The following is a 20,547-nucleotide window of genomic DNA, read 5'->3' as shown; positions in this document are numbered from 1 at the left end:
ATTGATTCAAACTTGTTACAACCTTATGCAGAGAAGCAGCAAATTGTAACTGCTTTCACAAAATTAAAAGTTACTCTTTTAAAAAGTGCTTTTAAAGAAAATATCAGAGGCAGAAAAAAATTTTAAGAATCAATCATGTCATTTTGAGTTTGTTTGTATCTGAACTGATTAACAATAAGTGCAGTTTATGAACTATTATGAGCTTGCAATGAAGTCACATTTTATGGCTTTCCACAATTAACTAAGTTTTACAAGTATGAAGGTTTTTTTTTATTTTGTTTTTCAGACGGAGTCTTGCTCTGTCGCCCAGGTTGGAGTGCAGTGGCACAGTCTCCATCCACTGCAACCCCACCTCCCAGGCTCAAGCAATTCTCCTGCCTCAGTAACCTGAGTAGCTGGGACTACAGGCGCGTGCCACTAGGCTTGTATTCTTAGTAGAGAGGAGGTTTCACCATATTGTCCAGGCTGGTCTCAAACTCCTGGTAGCAAGTAATCCCTGCGCCGCAGCCTCCCAAAGTGTTGGGATTAAAAGCATGAGCCACCGTGCCTGGCTGAGACTCTCATTTCTAATGTTCCTCTCAAAACTGGTACTTCACACCCTATCAAAGAGATCTTTGCTCATTCATTCAATAAAATATATTGGCCGGGCGCGGTGGCTGACGCCTGTAATCCCAGCACTTTGGGAGGCCGAGGCGGGCAGATCTCGAGGTCAGTAGATCGAGACCATCACTGGCTAACACGGTGAAACCCCGTTTTTACTAAAAAAAAAATACAAAAAATTAGCCGGGCTTGGTGGCGGGCTCCTGTAGTCCCAGCTACCCGGAGGCTGAGGCAGGAGAATGGCGTGAACCCGGGAGGCGGAGCTTGCAGTGAGCCGAGATCACACCACTGCACTCCAGCCTGGGCAACAGAGCGAGACTCCGTCTCAAAAAAAAAAAAAAAAAAAAAAATTGATCATGTATTATTTGCAAGCCCTGGGGCTATGGAACATGCGGAAAATTAAGATGTGTAAGATGCAAATACTGCCCTCGAGGGCAAGTGTGATAAAGGACACTCAAGTTTATTGGTTAGCCGGGCACCCACTCTACAAAAAATGCAAAAAATGTAGCCGGGTGTGCTGGTGTGCACTTGTAGTTCTAGCTACTTGGGAGACGGAGGCAGGATCACCTGAGCCGGGGGAGGTCAAGGCTGCAGTGAGCCGTGATCATGTACTGCATTCCAGCCTGGGTGAGAGTGAGTCCCTATCTCAAGGCGGGGTGGGCGTGGGGGGGAAGCTTATTATCTACCATATACCAGGTATAAGATTATCTATAACCTTTTAAGAATCTTATGCTTTAGGAGAGGAGATTAGACATGTAGTAATAATACTCTGTTTGGCATATCTCGGGTCCCCAGTAAATAGTTGTTAAACGAATGAACATAGAAGTATCTGAAAATAATCGCCCTTATTTCAGACACCCAGAGAGACTGAAACGTTCCCTGAAGTAGTGGTTTCCCATAAAACAGATCTCATTTCATGTTGGGTCGATCATTTCCGAGCTGCGTAACTAAGTGACTCTGGGCAGGTTGCCCAATCTGAAACTGGGGATAATGCCTTTCACTTCAGTGTTGTTATGGTGTTGATGATAATGCATGTGAAGTTCTCCCCATAGAAGGCGCTCAATAAAGAGCAGCAACTATTATAAAATTTTATTAGTAGATACTCACTAGCCATTGACCTAGTGTTTTTTGTTGTTGTTGTTTGTTTTTTTTACAATTAACTGGGCTCTAGTTATGTAAAACACTTCTTGCAAACGCCTTTAAGGCCTCGTCGAGACTGAGAGATTACTGTTTTTATCTGGTCGGGAGACACCAGCAATCTTAATTTGGAATGGTTTGATAGAGCGGAGTGCGATGAGGCGGTCCAAAGTTCCTAAGCAACATAGACCTGAGGGCCTTGTCTCCAATGTCCTTTCACCTGCCTTTCAAGTCCCTCTGCTGACCGCACAAAGACTCCCGTGGCCCCGGCAGCAGCTCGGCCTTCTCTACATCTAACCACGGTTACTAAATTTATTTTTTGTTTTTGAGACGGAGTCTCGCTCTGTCGCCCAGGCTGGAGTGCAGTGGCACAATCTCGGCTCACTGCAAGCTCCGCCTCCTGGGTTCACTCCATTCTCCTGCCTCAGCCTCCCAAATATCTGGGACTACAGGCGCCCGCCACCACGCCCGACTATTTTGTATTTTTCGTAGAGACGGGGTTTCGCCGTGCTAGCCAGGACGGTCTTGATCTCCTCACCTCGTGATCCGCCCACCCCGGCCTCCTAAAGTGCTGGGATTACAGGTTTGAGCCACCGCGCCCGGCCCTTTTACTAAATTTCTACTGCAAGCAGCGCACCGTACTAGGAGCCGGGAGCGGCCCGCGGAATAGACCTCCTTCCTCTTTTACTTCGCTGCAGTGGAAGAACTAAGTCCTCTTACCTGAGGCACTGCTGAACCGACTCGCAAGCAGTCACTCTATCCCCAGGACTAAAAGGGTATCCCCCAGATCTCCACTCAAGTGAGGATACCACTGAAAAGCCCACCTTACCCCACGACCAGGAGCAAAGCCCGGCGGGAAATTGACCTTTCACCCCATCTCTTGTCTTACCTCAGCTCACCAATTTTGACGCTAGCAAATGAAGCGACGAAAAGAGCTGGAAGGCGGGACTTAGTGTTGCCTGATCCACGCCGATTGGACAGCGACAGTGTCGGGGGCGGGCCGCTCAAGCGGGCTAGCAACCTCCCCTCGGTGGGCGGGGAGAAGCGTGGGCTGCGCTTGCGCACTGAAAGGCGGCCAAAGGGGCCGAGGCGGCTACGCGTGCGCGGTGGGCGGAGCGAGGCTCTCCTACCTTCTCCGCCAGCCCAGTCCTTCCCATCCTTGCCCAGCCGGTTCGGTGCTGGTGTGCCACAGCCTCGTACCCGGGAGTCGCTGCCGAGTGGGCGCTCGGTTTTCGGGTCGTCATGGCTGGCTACGAATACGTGAGCCCGGAGCAGCTGGCTGGCTTTGATAAGTACAAGGTAATGCGGACCGGCGGACGCCCCTCTCCCTGCTCCCGGCCTCGCCCAGGCGGCTGAGGGGCCAGCGCGGCGCGGTCCGTGTCACCTTGTGCCGCGTGGCCCCGGGCGGACTGGCGGGAGTTCCTCCGGGGGTCCTGCGGGTCCTGGGGATTGGATGGAGGTCGGGGAGTGTGGGAGCATCCTAAGCCCGCCGCCCCGACTCGGCATCCTCCGGGAGATTTCCTTTTCCTTAGGAGAGCGCTCAGTGATCATAGAGCGAGAGAATTCCCTTCCTATTTTTTTTAAACTTATTATTTTCGTAAGCCCCCGGAAGGATGCGTTCCTTCTGTTGTGTCAGTCGCCTTCATTTTAGTGAAGTTTCCACTCGCCTTTCATGCGTACAACTTCGGAGGAGGAGATGATCGTTTGGCAGATGAGGCCCGGGAGGGGAGCGCCTTGCCAGGCCATCCTGCTGGTGCCTCCTCTTCTGCTCCCGGCAGGGACTTCCTCAGCGGCAGCTTGTGGCGCTGGGGCCACCAGATGAAAGGAAGGTGCACAAGAAGGAGCTGTGGAGTGGAAAGAGCGCGGGCTTTCGAGCACATAACAAACCTGATACAGAAGTCAGAGTTCTTTATTTCGTCTTGGACACGTCATTTTAACCCCGCTCAGCCTCTCTTTTGTGTATGTAAACTGAAAGTAATAGCTTCAGCTGCGCAAAATGATTAGAAGAATTTGGGAAGCGCCTGGCAACCTGCTAGGACCGCAGTAAATAAATGCTGGTGGTTAACTTTCCTCCAAATCTGGTGCTCATCCGCTGTTCCTTTACCAATAAATGACTCTAACCATCCAGTCGGCCAAGCCTGAAATATGGGCTTTAACCCTTCATCCTTGTTGTTACCCGTTCATCTTCACATCTTTGCTTAAATATTGCTTCCTCAAAGAAGCCTTCCCTAAGTGCCCCTTTCCCCCTTAAACGTGCGCTCTGTTCGTTTATGGAATTGCTGCTTTAGCGTGTCTCGCCATTAGAATATAATGCCCAAGTCATTAGAGTTTTCTTGAGGACCACCATGGCTTAAGCACAGTGCTATGTGCATACTAGGCACCCAATAAGCATTTGTGGAATGAATGAATAACTGAAAAAGTCATAATGGATTTTGTTTAACTCGAGTTAAAAAAAAAAAGCAAGGGTCCTTAGAAGGTCACATAGCATGTTTCTCTGCTTTCAGGCAGTGTTGTGCCATACCATTCTGAACTGAGGTAATGACTTGTCTTAAAATTTTAAGTGGAAAGAGGGTCCAGAGCCTTCTTGGGAACTCGGGCCAGTGCTTTTCAACTTTCATTTTAGAAGGCTGTTAACCTAGATATCTCCTGTTTTGCCTTAAGCTCTACCCCCCTTTTGTTGTCTGTTCTGCAGGGTAAATATTGGCATAGAAAACATTTTCTTCCTTACTGGTGTCTGACTTTCTAAATGCCAATAAAATAGCTATTTCAATGGGAGCAGTGTTTGTAATAGGAAATCTCCTTTTTCTTATAAAGAATCTTTCCTAGATTTATGTTTTCAACTAAATAGATGTCCTAATTTACGAGAAGTTTCGTGTAATTTTCTGTTCTGATCTTTCCCCCTTTTTTATTATATAAGTTCCTGTATCTGACAGCAGACTTCCTATCATCCTGGAAAACAAAGGTCGATTTAGCAAGCGTCCAATGTTCACTAAAATACTTTGTTGATATTATTTTAGTTATAATGAGGCTTCCTTGGGGGAAAAAAAGTACACATTTATAACCTAAATATTCTTCTAGTGCAATTACTCAATACTGCATTTATATTAAAATTATAAATCCAGTGGTATCCAAAGGAAAAAATCCATGTGATCGGTTTTGCTCGAACACAAATCTCACAGATCTTTTTTTCTTGTCGTTGCGTTCCCCTTGTGTTGTCTTCAGATAGTAAGTGCTTTATAAATGCTTATTTTAAAGTCTTTTTTCCCCATAAATGGGTAAAGACTGAAAACACTCAAAAGAGCTTTTGTAGTCCCTCATGTGATGCTTTATAAGAGAGATGTAAAGAACTGATACTACAAAAGCAGTTGGTGGAAAAATTACTTTTGAAGTAGTTTAATTTCTTTATTTTCCCTGGAGATATATCAGAGAGCTACAGTTGGAAACCTGGCAGTTATACAGAATAACTGCTGAAAGGGGTGTACATGTGGAGTGGAAATTAGGTTTCTGAAGCAGGAAACTATAAGACAACTGACTTTTGGTATGGAAGAGCATGGGATGGATTCTGTGTTATGTATTGACACTTGTATTCGCCATTGTTACTTAACACAGTTAAACAGTTAGTTGAATATTAGTTGAATGTCTGCTTTCTCTTTTAGGACGTGAGCTTTAGAGGGCAGGCCGTATAGCTGACTTTTTTTTTTTTTTCCTTTAATAACATGACTGAGGTCTAGCACAGTACCATGAACAGAGTAAGTGCTAAACAAATATTGAAGGAATGAGAGTGTAAAAGAATATAAACCATTTTGGAAGTATGGTTAAAAAAAAAAAAAGGAGCTCTATGGATATTGAAAGGGTGCTTTTGTATTTTAAATGTGAAGATACCAGGTTTAACTACCATTACCATTGTTCTTTGTTTCTTATTAACTAAGGTAACTTCAGAGAATTATACTGAAGGATTTCAACCTTATTTTTGCCCTCTACCCATCCTTTGTTTTGGACAGGTTTTTTTTTTGTTTGTTTTTTGAGATGGAGTTTTGCTCTTGTTGCCCAGGCTGGAGTGCAATGGCGCGATCTCGGCTCACCAAAACCTCTGCCTCCTGGGTTCAAGTGATTCTCCTGTCTCAGCCTCCCGAGTAGCTGGGATTACAGGCATGCACCACCTTACCTGGCTAACTGTGTATTAGTAGAGACTGGGTTTCTCCATGTTGGTCTGGCTGGTCTCGAACTCCCAACCTCAGGTGATCTGTCCTGGCCTCCCAAAGTGCTGAGATTACAGGCATGAGCCACCACACCCGGTTTTTTTTTTTTGGATGGAGTTTTGCTTTTGTTGCCCAGGCTGGAGTGCAGTGGTGTGATCTCAGCTCACTGCAGCCTCCACCTCCCGGGTTCAAGCAGTTCTCCTGCCTCAGCCTCCCGCATAGCTGGGATTACAGGCACCTGCCACCACGCCTGGCTAATTTTTGTATTTTTAGTTGAGACAGGGTTCCACACACATTGGCCAGGCTGGTCTTGAACTCCTGACCTCAGGTGATCCACCCACCTCGGCCTCCCAAAGTGTTGGGATTACAGACGTGAGCCACCGCGCCGGGCCCTTGGACAGGTCTTTATAGTTGAGGGATTTTTCCCCACTTATCTAAGGGTGAAACTGCAAGTTTTTTTTTTTTTTTTTTGTCCTGGTTTGCTCATCTAACCTTGGGAAGGCAAATTTTTAATTGATAGTGTAGCAGCTACTTTCAAATTGTATCATTTTGCCTCAGGGAGGAAGTGTTCTGTGAAATATTTTGTTTGGTTTGTTCAAGAAGGTAATTTGTCTGGGCACAGTGTCTCATGCCTGTAATCCCAGCACTTCTGGAGGCTGAGGTGGAGGATGGCTTGAAGATAGAAGTTGGGCAACATAGTGAGACCTCATCACACACACATACACACACACACACACCACACACACACACACAATTAGCCAGGCATGGTAGCCCGTGCCTGTGGTCCTAGTTACTTGGGAGGCTGAGGTGAGATGATCACTTGAGTCTGGAAGCTGGGCTGCAGTGAGCTATGATTGTGCCACTATGTTGCAGCCTGAGCAACAGAGAAAGACCCTGACTCAAAAAAAAATAATAATAATAATAATAATAATGAGTATGTGTGTATAAATATATGTATAGTTTTGTGATGACTTGGTTTCTGCTATTATGGTAATTGGCTTTCAACAACAGCATCCTGATTATAGGAATCATGATAATTATGAATTTATTAGTATTACAATTAAGAGGTGGTAAAGAGAGACTGTGTTTGCATCTTAATGGTAATGCTAAAGAACCAGAATCTGGCCTTTAACCTTACTAGTTCCTGCAGATTTCATAAAAAAGTATTTTTATTCTTATCTTTTTTTAGAGACAGGGTCTTGCTTTGTCTCCCAGGCTAGAGTGCAGTGGTGCGATCATAGCTTACTGCAGCCTTGAATTCCTCAGGTGATTTTCCTCCCTTGGCCTCACAAAGTGCTGGGATTGTAAGCGCGAGCCACCGTGCCTGGCCATCATACGGTTTGATATTATTTATTCACCGTGCCTGGCCATCATACGGTTTGATTTTGTTTATTCACCAAGCATTTATTGAGGGTCTACTCAGTGTCAGGCATAGCATTTGGGCTGCAAAATTAAGCTAAGCTGAAATTCTTTTCTTCAAAGAACTCAGTTTGGTGGCATGTGAACATGTAAATGAACAGTTATGAAAAGTTAGTAAGTCCAGTTAGGCAAGTGCTGGGTCCTGTGGAAGACGAGAGGAGGCAACTTCCAGGCAGTGGGAGCTAGAGTTGAGAGAGCCTTCAGGGGATGGAGGTGAAGGCAAAGCTCAGTCTAGAGAGATGAATATATATATTTATATTATATAGAGAGAAGGAGAGAGAGAGAGTGCTGCTCCATTTATGATGGGTTTCTGTTCCTGATAGACCTATTGTAGTTGAAAATACATTTAATACACGTAACCTACTGAACATCATAGCTTAGCCTAGCCTACCTTAAATGTGCTCAGAACACTTAGAGTAATTCACCTGCACTTGAGCAAAATCATCTGGCAGTGCAGTAGAGAATCGGTTGTTCACAGGTTTTTGTTTTTTTTTTTGAGACAGGGTTTCACTCTGTCGCCCAGGCTGGAGTGCAGTAGCGCAATCTCTGCTCACTGCCACCTCCACCTCCTTCAAGCAATTTTCGTGCCTCAGCCTCCGGAGTAGCTAGGATTACAGGCATGCACCACCACACCCGGCTAATTTTTGTGTTTTTAGTAGAGACGGGTTTCGCCATGTCGGCCAGGTTGGTGTTGAACTCCGGACTTCAGGTGATCTGCCTGCCTCGGCCTCCCAAAGTGTTGAGATTACAGGCATGAGCCACCGCACCTGGCCTGTTCACCCTTGTGATTGCATGACTGACTAGGAGCTGTGGCTCGCTGTGCTGCCCAGAATTTCGAGAGAATGTCATACCACTTTCAACCAAATGCATGTTACCGTTGCACCATTGTAAAGTTGAAAAATGATGAGTGAAACTGTCATAAATTAGAGACTGTACTACCAGGTTAAGAGGGAGAAAGGCCTTATGGAACAAGAGAGCAATGGAGTGTAAAGTGATGAAGGCCTCAGGGTATTTTCTGGGAACCACAAGAAGTTAGGTAAGGTGTTTAGACATAATGGTGAAGTGGCAGGAGATGAGACTGGAGAGTGAGGTGGGGTGCTCTCAGAGGGGGATGATTCGATGTAAAGGACTTCTGGATTTGATAGTGTAGATCACTGTGTGGTTCAAGGACTGCTGGCATCAGAATCACTTCGGGAGGTGTTTAGCAAATTCGTGGCTGTCTTTGGGAGATACACTCTGGATAGATTGCTGTTATTTCCATGTTTAACAAATACCTCAGGCCAGGTGCAGTGGCTTAGGCCTGTAATTCCAGCACTTTGGGAGCCCGAGGCAGGTGGATTGCTTGCGCCCAGTGGTTTGAGACCAGCCTGGACAATATGGTGAAACCCAGTTTCACCAAAAATACAAAAATCAGCCGGGCGTGATGGCACGTGCCTGTTCCCAGCTACTCTGGAGGCTGAGGTGGGAGGATTGCTGAAGCCCGGGAAGTCAAGGTTGCAGTGAGCTGAGATCATGCCACTGCACTCTGGCTTAGATGACAGAGTGAGACCCTGTCTCAGAAAAGAAAAAAAAGCCAAATATCTCAAGTGGTTCTTAGGCACATTATAGTGCTATAGGTTTTGGGGAGCCACTGTTTAAAATTGAAATCTAGACAGGATCACATTTCAATTTTAGGAAGCTCACCCTGGCAGTGTGTAGAAGATGGAGAGAGCTAGAGGTGATCTGGAGGCCTTTTAGGATGATGCTTCTGCATAAAACTAGGTTAAGAAATGTCAAAGGCCTGAACTAAGGGGTGGGGATAGAAAGGAAGGAGTGGGGATTCTAAAGATAGACGTCAAAACAGGTTAACCTGCACACTGAATGTAGCCAACAGTTACGTTTAATTTGGCCCACACTTGCTTTGTTTCAAAAATTGGTATCTCTAGCCGGGCCCGGTGGCTCACGTCTGTAATCTCAGTTACTTTGGGAGGCTGAGGCAGGTGGATCACGAGGTCAGGAGTTCGAGACCACCCTGGCCAACAGGGTGAAACCCCATCTCTACTAAAAATACAAAAATTAGCTGGGCGTGGTGGTGTGTGCCTGTAATCCCAGCTACTTGGGAGGCTGAGGCAGGAGAATCGCTTGAATCCTTGAGGTGGAGGTTGCAGTGAGCCAAGATAGTGCCACTGCACTCCAGCATGGGCGACAGAGCGAGACTCCGTCTTAATAATAATAATAATAATAAAAATAATAATAATAATAAATAGTGTCTTTCTCATAAAAGTCCAGATTTCTGAATTCTCTTGAAGAAAACAGAATATTGGACAATACTGGCCCTGAACTTCCTCTTGACAAGAATCAGCTGATGCTGAATAGTGCTTGCCCTGTTTTTATTTGCTCTCTAATTTGCCGTTTCTCTACCAGTGCATATGCTTTATGCAGGAATGCTTTGTTCAACTTACCTGCCAGATCCCTGTGATCCTTGATTTGAAGATACAGGGTTGGCAGAACATGGTGACTGACTAGCTGGAGGTGGTATAGAGGGCCACATAAAAGATGGGGAGGAGTCTGGGATGACTCAGGTTCTGGTAGGATGACTGGGTGGATAGAGGTGGTAGTCACTGAGGCAGGGTTTTATGAAACAGCATACTGTTTTATATATATAATTTTTTAAAAAATACAATAGTGTTTTGCACAGGTCACTTCTCTTGGATGGAACCACATGAAAGTGTGGCTTATGGACTTGGAATTAAAGAAAACTTGTAAATAAATCTCATTTGTGAATGAGTTGCCCTCTATTAGAGGACATTTCTGTAAAGATTTCAAAGATACAAACACTTTTCCTTTTAGAGCCTCAATAGAAACAGCATGAGAAATTCTTGATCTTTTGATTTTCGTTTATTATGACTACAAGCTGACTACAATACAATATGTTAATTATGGCATTGCCTGGATCCATTACAGTTGATTGAAGCATAACTTATCTTTAATTGTATCTTGGTCACCTTGACTAGATTTGGGGAACTGCCCTCTCTTTCCTGTAAGTACATTAATAAGGCTTGAAATGTATTCTAGTTGTCTTAGATAGTGATTTACACATGTCTGGCAGAAAGAATTGTTTCTGCAGTTGGCAGAGACAAGAAAGATGGGTGGAAAACGTCTGCGGAGTGAGGGGGAGAGATTCAGTGGTAAGAAGATGGCTACTACATTTTTAGGTGCTATTTGGAGAAAACATCTTGAATTGGATCTTTTACTACCTTCTGAAATAACAGTTCACTGATGATGGCTTGTTTCTCTAACTGCTGTAGTGCTTAAATATTAAGAAATTCTTTGCTAAATAAGAGTTTGCCTACTGCATAAGGGAAACTTGGGGAAAGGTGTTCAATTCAAAGACACCCATGGGAACCAAGGCACAGAGACTGACAAGGCCCTGGTGCGTTAAAAGCACAAGGAAGTGGCGGGTATGTAAGTGACCAGGCCGAGCCTTGGGAGCTCAGTGAGGGAAAGCAATATCATCATAAATACTGAATAACAATAATAATGATAGCAAACATTTATATATTGTATACTCTGTGCCAGGCAGTGCTTTAAGTGCTTTATGTGTATTATCTCATTTAATATTCACAACTGCCATCTGAGATAGAGGTACTATTTTCCCTGTTTCACGGAGACACTGAAAATCTAACTTGCTCAGGGTCCCACAGCTAGTAAGTGGTGGAGCTGAGATTTGAACTCAGGCAATCAGTCTGGAGTCCATGTTCATCATGCTATTCTGCCTCTCAAAACTAAGAATGAAGTATAAACTCTGCCTTGTAGGTACTGGCTGTTTGTTTGTTTGTTTATTTGTTTTGAGACTGAGTCTTGCTCTGTCACCCAGGCTGGAGTGCAGTGGTGCGATCTCGGCTCATTGCAAGCTCCGCCTCTTGGATTCATGCCATTCTCCTGCCTCAGCCTCCCGATTAGCTGGGACTACAGGCGCCCACCACTACACCTAGCTAATGTTTTGTATTTTTTTTTTTTTTTTTTTTAGTAGAGACGGGGTTTCACTGTGTTAGCTAGGATGGTCTCGATCTCCTGACCTCGTGATCTGCCTGCCTCGGCCTCCCAAAGTGCTGGGATTACAGACCTGAGCCACCGTGCCTGGCGGTACTGGCTGTTTTTGTATAAGATATATGAACATTAGAATAAAGACCTTCAATGACATGCTTAATTGGATGTGTATCTAATGTATGCAGATGGGGAAAATGTAGTGTTTACTCTTTCCCTGGTTTAAAATTATTAGTAGGGGCAAGTGGGCCTGAATTTACTAGTCTTGCATTTAGTTGAGTATAAAGACCATTTCATTTATGATTAGCTCTAATTGAGATAAAGGGCTTTTGATTAAATAATTAGCTTTCGGACTAATATTAAGTTAAAAAGTTTCCACATACCAGCTGTGTGATACTTAGCAGGTAACTTAATCTAACCAGGTTTCCTCATCTGTGAAATGGAGTAGTACCTACCCCATAGGATAATTCTGAAAACTGAATGAGTTAAAAGTTATAAAGTGCCTGGCACATAGTGCTGTGTAAATGCAGAGTAAATAAAAAATAACACTTGACATTTGTGATTCCCTGCACAAATGAACATTGGCTAGCATATAACATATCCACATTTATACACATCCCTGGAGGTTATACCAAGAGATTAAGGGTGGCATCGTAATGGACAGTTGGAAAGAGTAATGAGGAGTCTGTCTAGCTTGGGTCTCACAGATAGTCTTTGGCTTCACATTTCTTCATCTTTTTAATCATATGTAATAGCACAAGAGACAATAAATAATTTTTCTCAAATACTGCACCCTATTTAAGAGTCTGCAGTGGCTTCCATGTGTTTGATATCCAAATTCCTCAGCAAAGATTTCAAATTCCTTCACTAAATGACCCCTCCTTTTGCCTTATCTTCTCATCTTGTTAGAGCTTACTTAAAGTCTAGCAAGCAAACCTGTTTGTCATCATGACTTGCTTGTATTTGTCTCATTGCTCTAATTCTCCAGTCTCCTATTGCCACCCTCTTCTCTCCGACTTGTTAGATGTAAACGACAGTAATCACTGAAATTAGATCTCCTTGCTCAATGAGTCATGTTCTCTGTGGGCGTAGTTCTTCAAGTCTCTCTCTCTCTTTTTTTTTTTTTTTTGAGACGGTGTCTTGCTCTGTTGCCTAGGCTGGAGTGCAGTGGCACGATCACGGCTCACTGTAGCCTCAACCTCCCCAGGCTCAGGTGATCCTCTCACTTCAGCCTCTCAAGTAGCTGGCACTACAGGCATACGGCACCACACCTGGCTCATTTTTGTATTATTTTGTAGAGATGGGGTTTCTGCATGTTGCCCAGGCTGGTCTCGAAGCTCTGGGCTCAAGCTGTCTTCCTATCTCAGCCAATAATGCTGGCATTATTGGCGTGAGCCCCCTTGCCTGGGTGAGCCAGCATTCCTGTCCTCATGTCTTGTACTGATTAAAAGTACATTAAGAAACTTTATTTCTGTCCTAGGGTTAATTTATCCCTCCTCCCACCCTACTTTTTTTGCATTTTAAGTTTAGTGATGTTTTGTTTTAATTAGAGATAAGATTTCCCTCTGTTGCCCAGGCTGAAGTACAGTGACATGTCATAGCTCATTGTAGCCTCAAACTCCTGAGTTCAAGTGATCCTCCCACTTCAGCCTCCTGAGTAACTGGGACTACAGGCATGTACTACTATGCCTGGTTAGTAGATAGTAGAGCATTACTTGGGGCAGTGGACTCGGTGTGATTACTAAGTTGTCCAGAGCTCAGTATTTAGTGCAAAGGTGTGTCAGTTCAGTTTTCTTACTGGTACATAGAAGGGATTTAAATACATGTATAAAGGACATACTTTTAGGTCCAAGAAGGTGTTTTCATAGTTTTCCTTATGTTAGAGCCAATTTCCTTCTTAAATTAAGGGGGATTCATTTCTAATCTATCAAAAATGGACACTTCTTCACAGCATATTTAGAAAGTATTTTACAAGTCATTGTATTGCTCCTAGACTAACCCATAATTGTCACTTGCCTGATAAATTATACTAGTTTCTGACTGGTCTCTAGTTTGTACTTTACTCCCTTCAAATCTATTTTCTACACCATGATCAGAATGGTCCTCTTAAGATGTAAATCAGGACGTTTGTTGTTCTTAGAATAAAATCCAACTCCCTGTGGTCCTGCCAGGTGATGTCTGCCCACCTCTCTAGTCTCTTCATATCGCCCTTCTATACGATGCTGGAGCTACATTGGCCTTCCTTCAGCATTTCCAACTCTTCTGTTAGTGGTCTTTGTATGTGTTATTGTTTCCTGCCTCAAAGGTGTTTCTTGGCATGTATTACATCCCCACCTCCACACACACACACGTGAGTCATAGAGTCTTTCTTTATTTTCTCTCTTTTTTCCTTTGTAGGTATAAATTACGTATAAATACTGCAATACATTAAGATCTTAAGTGTATAATTTAATGCATTGTTACATATGTATATACCCGTGTAACCACGACCCAGCTCAAGATACAGAATTATTTCTAGTGCCTCAGAAGGTCCCCATCAGTCCCTCTCACCAGACTACTGTTCGGACTTCTCTTGCCATAAATCAATTCTGTTTTTGAACTTCATATAAGTGGAATATATGAAAGCACATTGTCTTTAGCATCTACCTTTCACTCACTATTATGTCTCATACATTCTTTACTTGACTGCCTTCTCATCTAGGACTCAGCTTAAATGTCGCCCGTTAGAAGCTGCCTCTGACCACTCTGACTAGGCATACTTCCTGCTCCACTTGTTCTCTTCTTTTTTGGGAGCTGGTTACCATCTTTACTTGCCTCCTAAGGCTGCCATAAAAATTACCGCACACTGAGTGGCTTTAAATAACAGAATTGTAATTCTCTCCTAGTTACAGAGGCTAGAAGTGTAGAAAAGCAAGGTATTGGCAGAGCCACACACCCTCAAAAGCTCTAGGCGAGAATCCTTCCTTGCCCCTTTCAGCTTCCAGTAGCTCCTGGCCTGCCTGGGCCTGTGGCAGCGGAACGCCAATCTTGACCTCCCTCTTCATGTGGCCTTCTTCCTTGTGTTTCTGTCCTCTTGTCTGTCCTCTTCTTGCATAATACTCTGATAATTCCCTTTATAATATTTATCACAAATTGTGTACATGTGGTTATTTTTTAAGGGGTATGGGGAGCAGTGTCTTGCTTTTTGCTGATATGCTTTGGCTATGTCCCCACCCAAATCTCACCTTTAATTGTAGCTCCCATAATTCCCACGAACTGTGGGAGGGACCCGGTGGGAGAAATTGAATCATGGGGGCGGTTTCCCCCATACTGTTTTTGTGGAAGAGAATGAGTCTCATGAGATCTGATGGTTTTATAAAAGGGGAAACTCCTTTCGCTTGGCTCTTATTCTCTTTTTGCCTGTCGCCATGTAAGATGTGCCTTTTGCTTTCCACCGTGATTATGAGGCCTCCCCAGCCACATGGAACCATGAGTCCATTAAACCTCTTTTTCTTTATAAATTATCCAGTTTCAGTGGGGTGCGGTGGCTCAGGCCTGTAATCCCAGCACTTTGGGAGCCCAAGACGGGAGGATCCCTTGAGGCCAGGAGTTCAAGATTATCCTGGCCAACACGGTGAAACCCCGTCTCTAGTAAGAATATAAAAATTAGCCCGGCATGGTGGCACGCACCTGTAATCCCAGCTACTCGAGAGACTGAGGCAGGAGAATTGCTTGAACTTGGGAGGCGGAGGTTGCACTGCACTCCAGCCTGGCGACAGAGCGAGACTCCGTTTCAAAAAAAACCCAAAAAACAAAACAAAAAAAAACCTTTTATAGCCCAGACTGGTCCCAAACTCCTGGGCTCAAGTGATTCCCCCACCCCACCTCAGCCTCCCAAGGCACTGGGATTACAAGCATGAGCCACGATGCCCGGTCCGTAATAGCAGTCTTGAGGGAAATGTTTAGAAGGTCTACCTTGATTGGCATTTTTATAGACTTAAGTGAAAGCATTATTAGCATGACCAGATTTATATGCTGAGAGTTTTGGGAGGAATAGCTGTTTCCTTGGATAACTAAGCCAGGATCAGAAGAAATCTGGAGAGGGCAGAAATGAGTTGACTCTAGCAAGATGAAATGTTAAAACTTTAGATGCAGTGTCGCACCTGTGTTCCAGGAGTCAACCTCATATTAGCATAGAGAAAAATGACTTTGCAGTCCATGTGAGAAAGGCCTGAGGGGGTTCAGGTGACTGCAGTGTGATTTAGTTGTCCCGGGAATTAATAATATCTTGAGCAGCATGAGTTATCAAGGAAGAGGGGCTTATAGTCATGTTCTGCTTCCTACTCATATACCACTTGAAATGCTCCTTTTGCCCTAGACCACATGTTTGTGTTGATTTAACAATAAATTGGATTGTTTGAAGCAGGGGTTGTCAAACTGAAGCCCCCAGTCTGCCTGTTTTTGTGAATAAAGTTTTATTAGAACACTGCCAGACCCATTTGCTTACATATTTTCTGTGACTGCTTTCCTGTTTCAAGTGTTGTGTATTTGTTGCAAAGACCATATGGCCTGCAAAGCCTCAAATATTTACTATCTAGACCTTTACAGAAAAAGCTCTCCAACCCCTGGTGTACTGAACTAGACCTAGGTGATGAAGGAGACTGAAACCATGGCAAAAAGCAGTGGCAAAAGGAGTATAGGAACAGATGATGAAAAGATTTAGATGTGACAGGGAGAGCTGTCTTCAAATATTTGAAAGACTGTAGTTTAGAAGAAAAGTTAGGTCTGGTGTAGTGGTTCTTGCCTGTAATCTTAGAACTTTGGGAGGCTGAGGTGGGTGGATCACCTGAGCTCAGGAGTTCGAGACCAGCCTGACTAACATGGTGAAACCGCGACTCTACTAAAAATACAAAAATTATCCAGGTGTAGTGGTGGGTGCCTGTAATCCCAGCTACCCAAGAGGCTGAGGCAGGAGTCGTTTGAACCCGGGAGGCAGAGGTTGCAGTGAGCTGAGATCACACCACTGCACTCCAGCTTGGGTGACAGAGTGAGACTCTGTCTCAAAAAAAGAAAAATTAGACTGCTTAACTTTGTAGAGCAAAATGAAAACACAGGATAGATGATATAGGGCAGGGGAGGATTTTGTTAGTGTATGGAAAAGTTGTTGTAACTTTGAATTGGGTTGCTTCTCGAAGTAATGAGTTGGTGAGTTTTTTTGTAGTTTGTTTTGTTTTTTTTGGTGATCTGAGGCCTGATGACTGTTTTACCTCTTCTCCTAGATGAGGGTCAGATATACAATGGTGTATAAGGTTAAGGCATCTCTGAGTTCTGAGGTTTTCCATGGAACGAGTCTATCAAAGCCAGCCTGTGGTCCTCAAGCAGTTTTGAGGGCTCTAGCTTACCCTAGCCCGATAGATTGTAGAGCCAAGCAAGTCATGCCAGGTCTTAACTGGATTATCTACCTGGTTCAGGTTTCCTGGTGTTGGCCAAAACGTCACTCCCATGGAAAATAATACCTTTAACAAACATTAACAAACCCAAATCTAGTCTAGCACCTTTAAAAGTTTGCATTTTATTTTTTTCATGAATGTGGAAGGTTTAAGTCGTTCTTCTTCCTGTGGGTTCATAAAACAGTTTAGAGTTTCTTTGTTTATCGTGAGTGGTATGTGACCTTGAAAAATACTCAGGTGTGTAAGGCGAGAGCACAGAGTTTTGCTGCCTTCTGTAATCTATTAATCTTTCTTCCTGTTTGAACTCATCAGCTGTTAATGAATGTCAAATAATTGAAATCCAATTAGGTAAACTGACCTTCTTGTATCATACTTCTCCTGGTCTCCTGAAGTTGAAATTTCATGTTAAAGCTTCAGAATTTTAAAAGAGAAACTTTTCAAGTTAAAATAGCATTCCTTAAAGAATTCTTTTAGATAAAAGTTAAATTATGGAAAGCTGCTGAATGAAAATGAGCAAATAGTTGAATTAAGAACATTGAACAGTTACTTTGTGCACTATATTAGGTATTCATGTGATATCTGAAACGGTTTTCTTCTGATCTGAACTTATAACTTCTGTGCTTTCTGATGGATGGTGGACTTTAAAGGGGTGATTTTTCATTTTATTTGCCCTGCTGGCTGTATTTCATGGTTCTGGGTGCAGACTTTTGTGAAGTAGAGGAATGTAGGTCCCTTCTACCTTGTCATTGGCAGCCTGTAGGGGTTCATATTGGTTCCTGGTCCTCAGGTCTGAAGACTTAAATTCAGGCAGTCCTGTCAGTTCAGAACTCTTTCATTCTGCACAGGCTCTGATGGAGTGGTATCTATTATGGAAAAGCTTTGTAAACTGCAGACCATCCTGGCCGGGCACGGTGGGTCACGCCTGTAATCCCAGCACTATGGGAGCTCAAGACTGGTGGATCATGAGGTCAGGAGTTCGAGACCAGCCTGGCCAACATGGTGAAACCGTGTCTCTACTGAAAATACAAAAAATTAGCCAGGCATGGTGGCGGGCACCTGTAATCCCGTCTATTCGGGAGGCTGAGACAGGAGAATCGCTTGAACCCGGGAGGTGGAGGTTGCAGTGAGCCGAGATCACACCATTGCACTCTAGCCCGGGTGACAGTGTGAGACTCCATCTCAAAAAAACAAACAACAACAAAAGAAAAACTGTAGACCATCCTACAAGTGAAAGTTGTATGTTTAGTACATGTTTAATAAGAACGCTAATAAAATTGCCCCCCGCTTACCCATGGGAGATACAGTCCAAGACCCCCAGTGGATGCCCCAAACCAAGGACAGTACCAAACCCTGTACAGTAGGTTCTCTGTATCCACAGGTTCCACATCCATAGATTCAACCAACTGTGGATTGAAAATGTTAAAAAATAAATAAATAAATAACAATACAGCAAAAGATACAAATAAAAAGACAATGCAATATAACAATTATTTACATAGTATTTACATTGTATTAGATATTATAAGTAAGCTGAGATTTTTTAAAGTAGATGACCCAGCGTGGTGGCTCACACCTGTAATCCCAGCACTTTGGGAGGCCGAGGCAGGTGGATCACGAGGTCAGGAGATTGAGACCATCCTGGCTAACATGGTGAAACTCTGTCACTACTAAAAATACAAAAAATTAGCCAGGTGTGGTGGTGGGCACCTGTAGTCCCAGCTACTCAGGAGGCTGAGGCAGGTGAATGGCATGAACCTGGGAGGCAGAGCTTGCAGTGAGCCGAGATCGCGCCATTGCACTCCAGTCTGAGCAACAGAGCAAGACTCTGTCTCAAAAAATATATGGGAGGATGTGTGTAGGTTATAGACAAATACTGTGCCATTTTATATAAGGGAGTTGAGCATCCACAGAGAGTCCTGGGGCCAATTCCCTGCAGATACCGAGGGGTGACTGTATATACTGTTTTTTCCTATACATACACACCTGTGATAAAGTTTAGGCACAGTGAGTGATTAACAACAACTAAAAATAGAACAGCTATACCAATGTACTGTAATAAAAGTTATGTGAATTTGGTCTCTCTCTCTCGAAACGTCTGTATGTACTGTACTCACCTATTTTCCGACCCTGGTTGGCTATGGTTAAAATGAAACCTTGGGTAAGTAGGCGACTGCTGTGCTTATTAAAGTGGGCTTCTGCTGAGAGGCTGGATGCAGCTTTAGAGTTTCTACCTCTGGCCATTAGAAGCAAACCACATTGCCCATCATCATTTCTTTTTTTTTGTTTTTGAGATGGAGTCTTGCTTTGTAGCCCAGGCTGGAGTTCAGTGGCACAATCTCGGCTCCCTGCAGCCTCTGCCTCCCGGGTACAAGTGAGTCTCCTGTCTCAGCCTCCCAAGTAGCTGGGATTACAGGTGTGTGCAACCACACCTGACTAATTTGTTTTTGTGTTTTTAGTAGAGATGGAGTTTCACTGTGTCAGCTAGGCTGGTCTCGAACTCATGACCTCAGATGATCCTCAGCCTCCCAAAGTTCTGGAATTATAGGCATGAGCCACACGCCTGGCCAGCCCATTGTCATTTCTTACTACTGTCTCAGATCTTTTGTCCAATTAATTTCATTTTAGTCAGGATGGGTTGGAGAAATGGAAGAACCTCAGACATGGAGTCTTTTGAATAAACATTAGGCTTACTGGTTGACTCTTTGCTAACGGTATTTTAAACATTTTCTATTTATTTACTTCTTTGTTCCATCACACTTTTAAGTCTTGAAACACTGATGTATTTCTTGCATATTCACAAAACTTATTCAGAAAGAAATTTTTATCTTTAATTATGAGTTTTAAAAATCAGATACTCAAATGATTACTACTTATTTTGTATACATACTGAGCATACATAGAAAATATAAGCAAAGCTGGCTGGGCCCAGTGGCTTACGCCTGTAATCCCAGCACTTTGGGAGGCTGAGACAGGTGGATCACCTGAGATCAGGAGTTCAAGACCAGCCTGGCCGACATGGTGAAACCCCATCTCTACTAAAAATACAAAAATTAGCCAGGTGTGGTGGTGCGCGCCTGTAATCCCAGTTACTCAGGAGGCTGAGGCAGGAAAATTGGTTGAACTCGGGAGGCGGAGGTTGCAGTGAGCTGAGATCGCGCCACTGCACTCTAGCCTGGGTGACAGAGCCACTCCATCTCAAAAAAAAAGAAAAAAAAAAAAAAAGAAAAACTTTTTCAAGTGTGTGACTAGTATAATATGTAAATTTCAGATGGATGAATTAGGTAATAATCGCCCAGGTAATACTGTGAACCCTCAAGGAGGGTTTGAACTAGGCTAATATTACCTAGTTCAAGACTTGTCTGTTACCAGTTTTGTATCCGTTCTCCCCCATACCTAGCAGTGTATGTGTGGAGTGAATAAGTTATCAACATGACCCTTAAAGTTTTACATGTTTATGTATGTCCTTTAAAATTTCCTTTACATTCTTATTAAATAGCTCAGTAACTGGGGAATAAGCTCCCTTATCATACAACCCTAACCTATTTTGTCTTCCTTTGCATATTTATGCAATTCAGTATCCTGCTATATGGGGATCTGTCATTCCTTTGGAACTTAAAACGTGTAATTATAACAGCTAATACTTACATAGTACTTACTGTAGGTCAGGCACTGTTTTCACTTATCTAATCCTTATGACAATCCCTTGAGGTAAGGACTATCATCTTCATTTTACAGGT

The 20,547-nt window shown here is 43.6% G+C and overlaps 2 protein-coding genes across 51 annotated transcripts in view; one reads left to right on the top strand and one right to left on the bottom strand.

Annotated features, from left to right (window-relative positions):
• Positions 1 to 3,538, bottom strand: part of ADGRF3 (adhesion G protein-coupled receptor F3) — a 43,911-nt gene extending 40,373 nt beyond the window's left edge. For 47 of the 50 annotated variants that reach the window (XM_077959903.1, XM_077959902.1, XM_077959901.1 and 44 more), the window contains exon 1: positions 2,458 to 2,599. Coding sequence is in view for 2 of the 50 variants with exons in the window: in XM_028831892.2 (XP_028687725.2) it covers positions 2,868 to 2,981 (114 nt within the window). In the remaining 48 variants the exon portion in view is untranslated. Of the gene's footprint in view, positions 1 to 2,457; positions 2,600 to 2,867 lie in introns of those variants that run through there. The other 3 variants (XM_028831892.2, XM_077959879.1, XM_077959912.1) reach the window with 1 other exon arrangement.
• The window catches only part of SELENOI (selenoprotein I), a 49,267-nt gene continuing 31,552 nt past the window's right edge, over positions 2,833 to 20,547 (top strand). The window contains 1 exon segment of the mRNA NM_001135563.3: positions 2,833 to 3,036. Coding sequence (NP_001129035.1) covers positions 2,980 to 3,036 — 57 coding nt within the window. The 5' untranslated portion in view covers positions 2,833 to 2,979.

Source organism: Macaca mulatta, chromosome 13 (assembly GCF_049350105.2).
Source record: "Macaca mulatta isolate MMU2019108-1 chromosome 13, T2T-MMU8v2.0, whole genome shotgun sequence".
Lineage (NCBI taxonomy): Eukaryota > Metazoa > Chordata > Mammalia > Primates > Cercopithecidae > Macaca > Macaca mulatta.
Note: the sequence above shows the minus strand (reverse complement) of the source record. Positions and strands in the feature narration are given on the sequence as shown.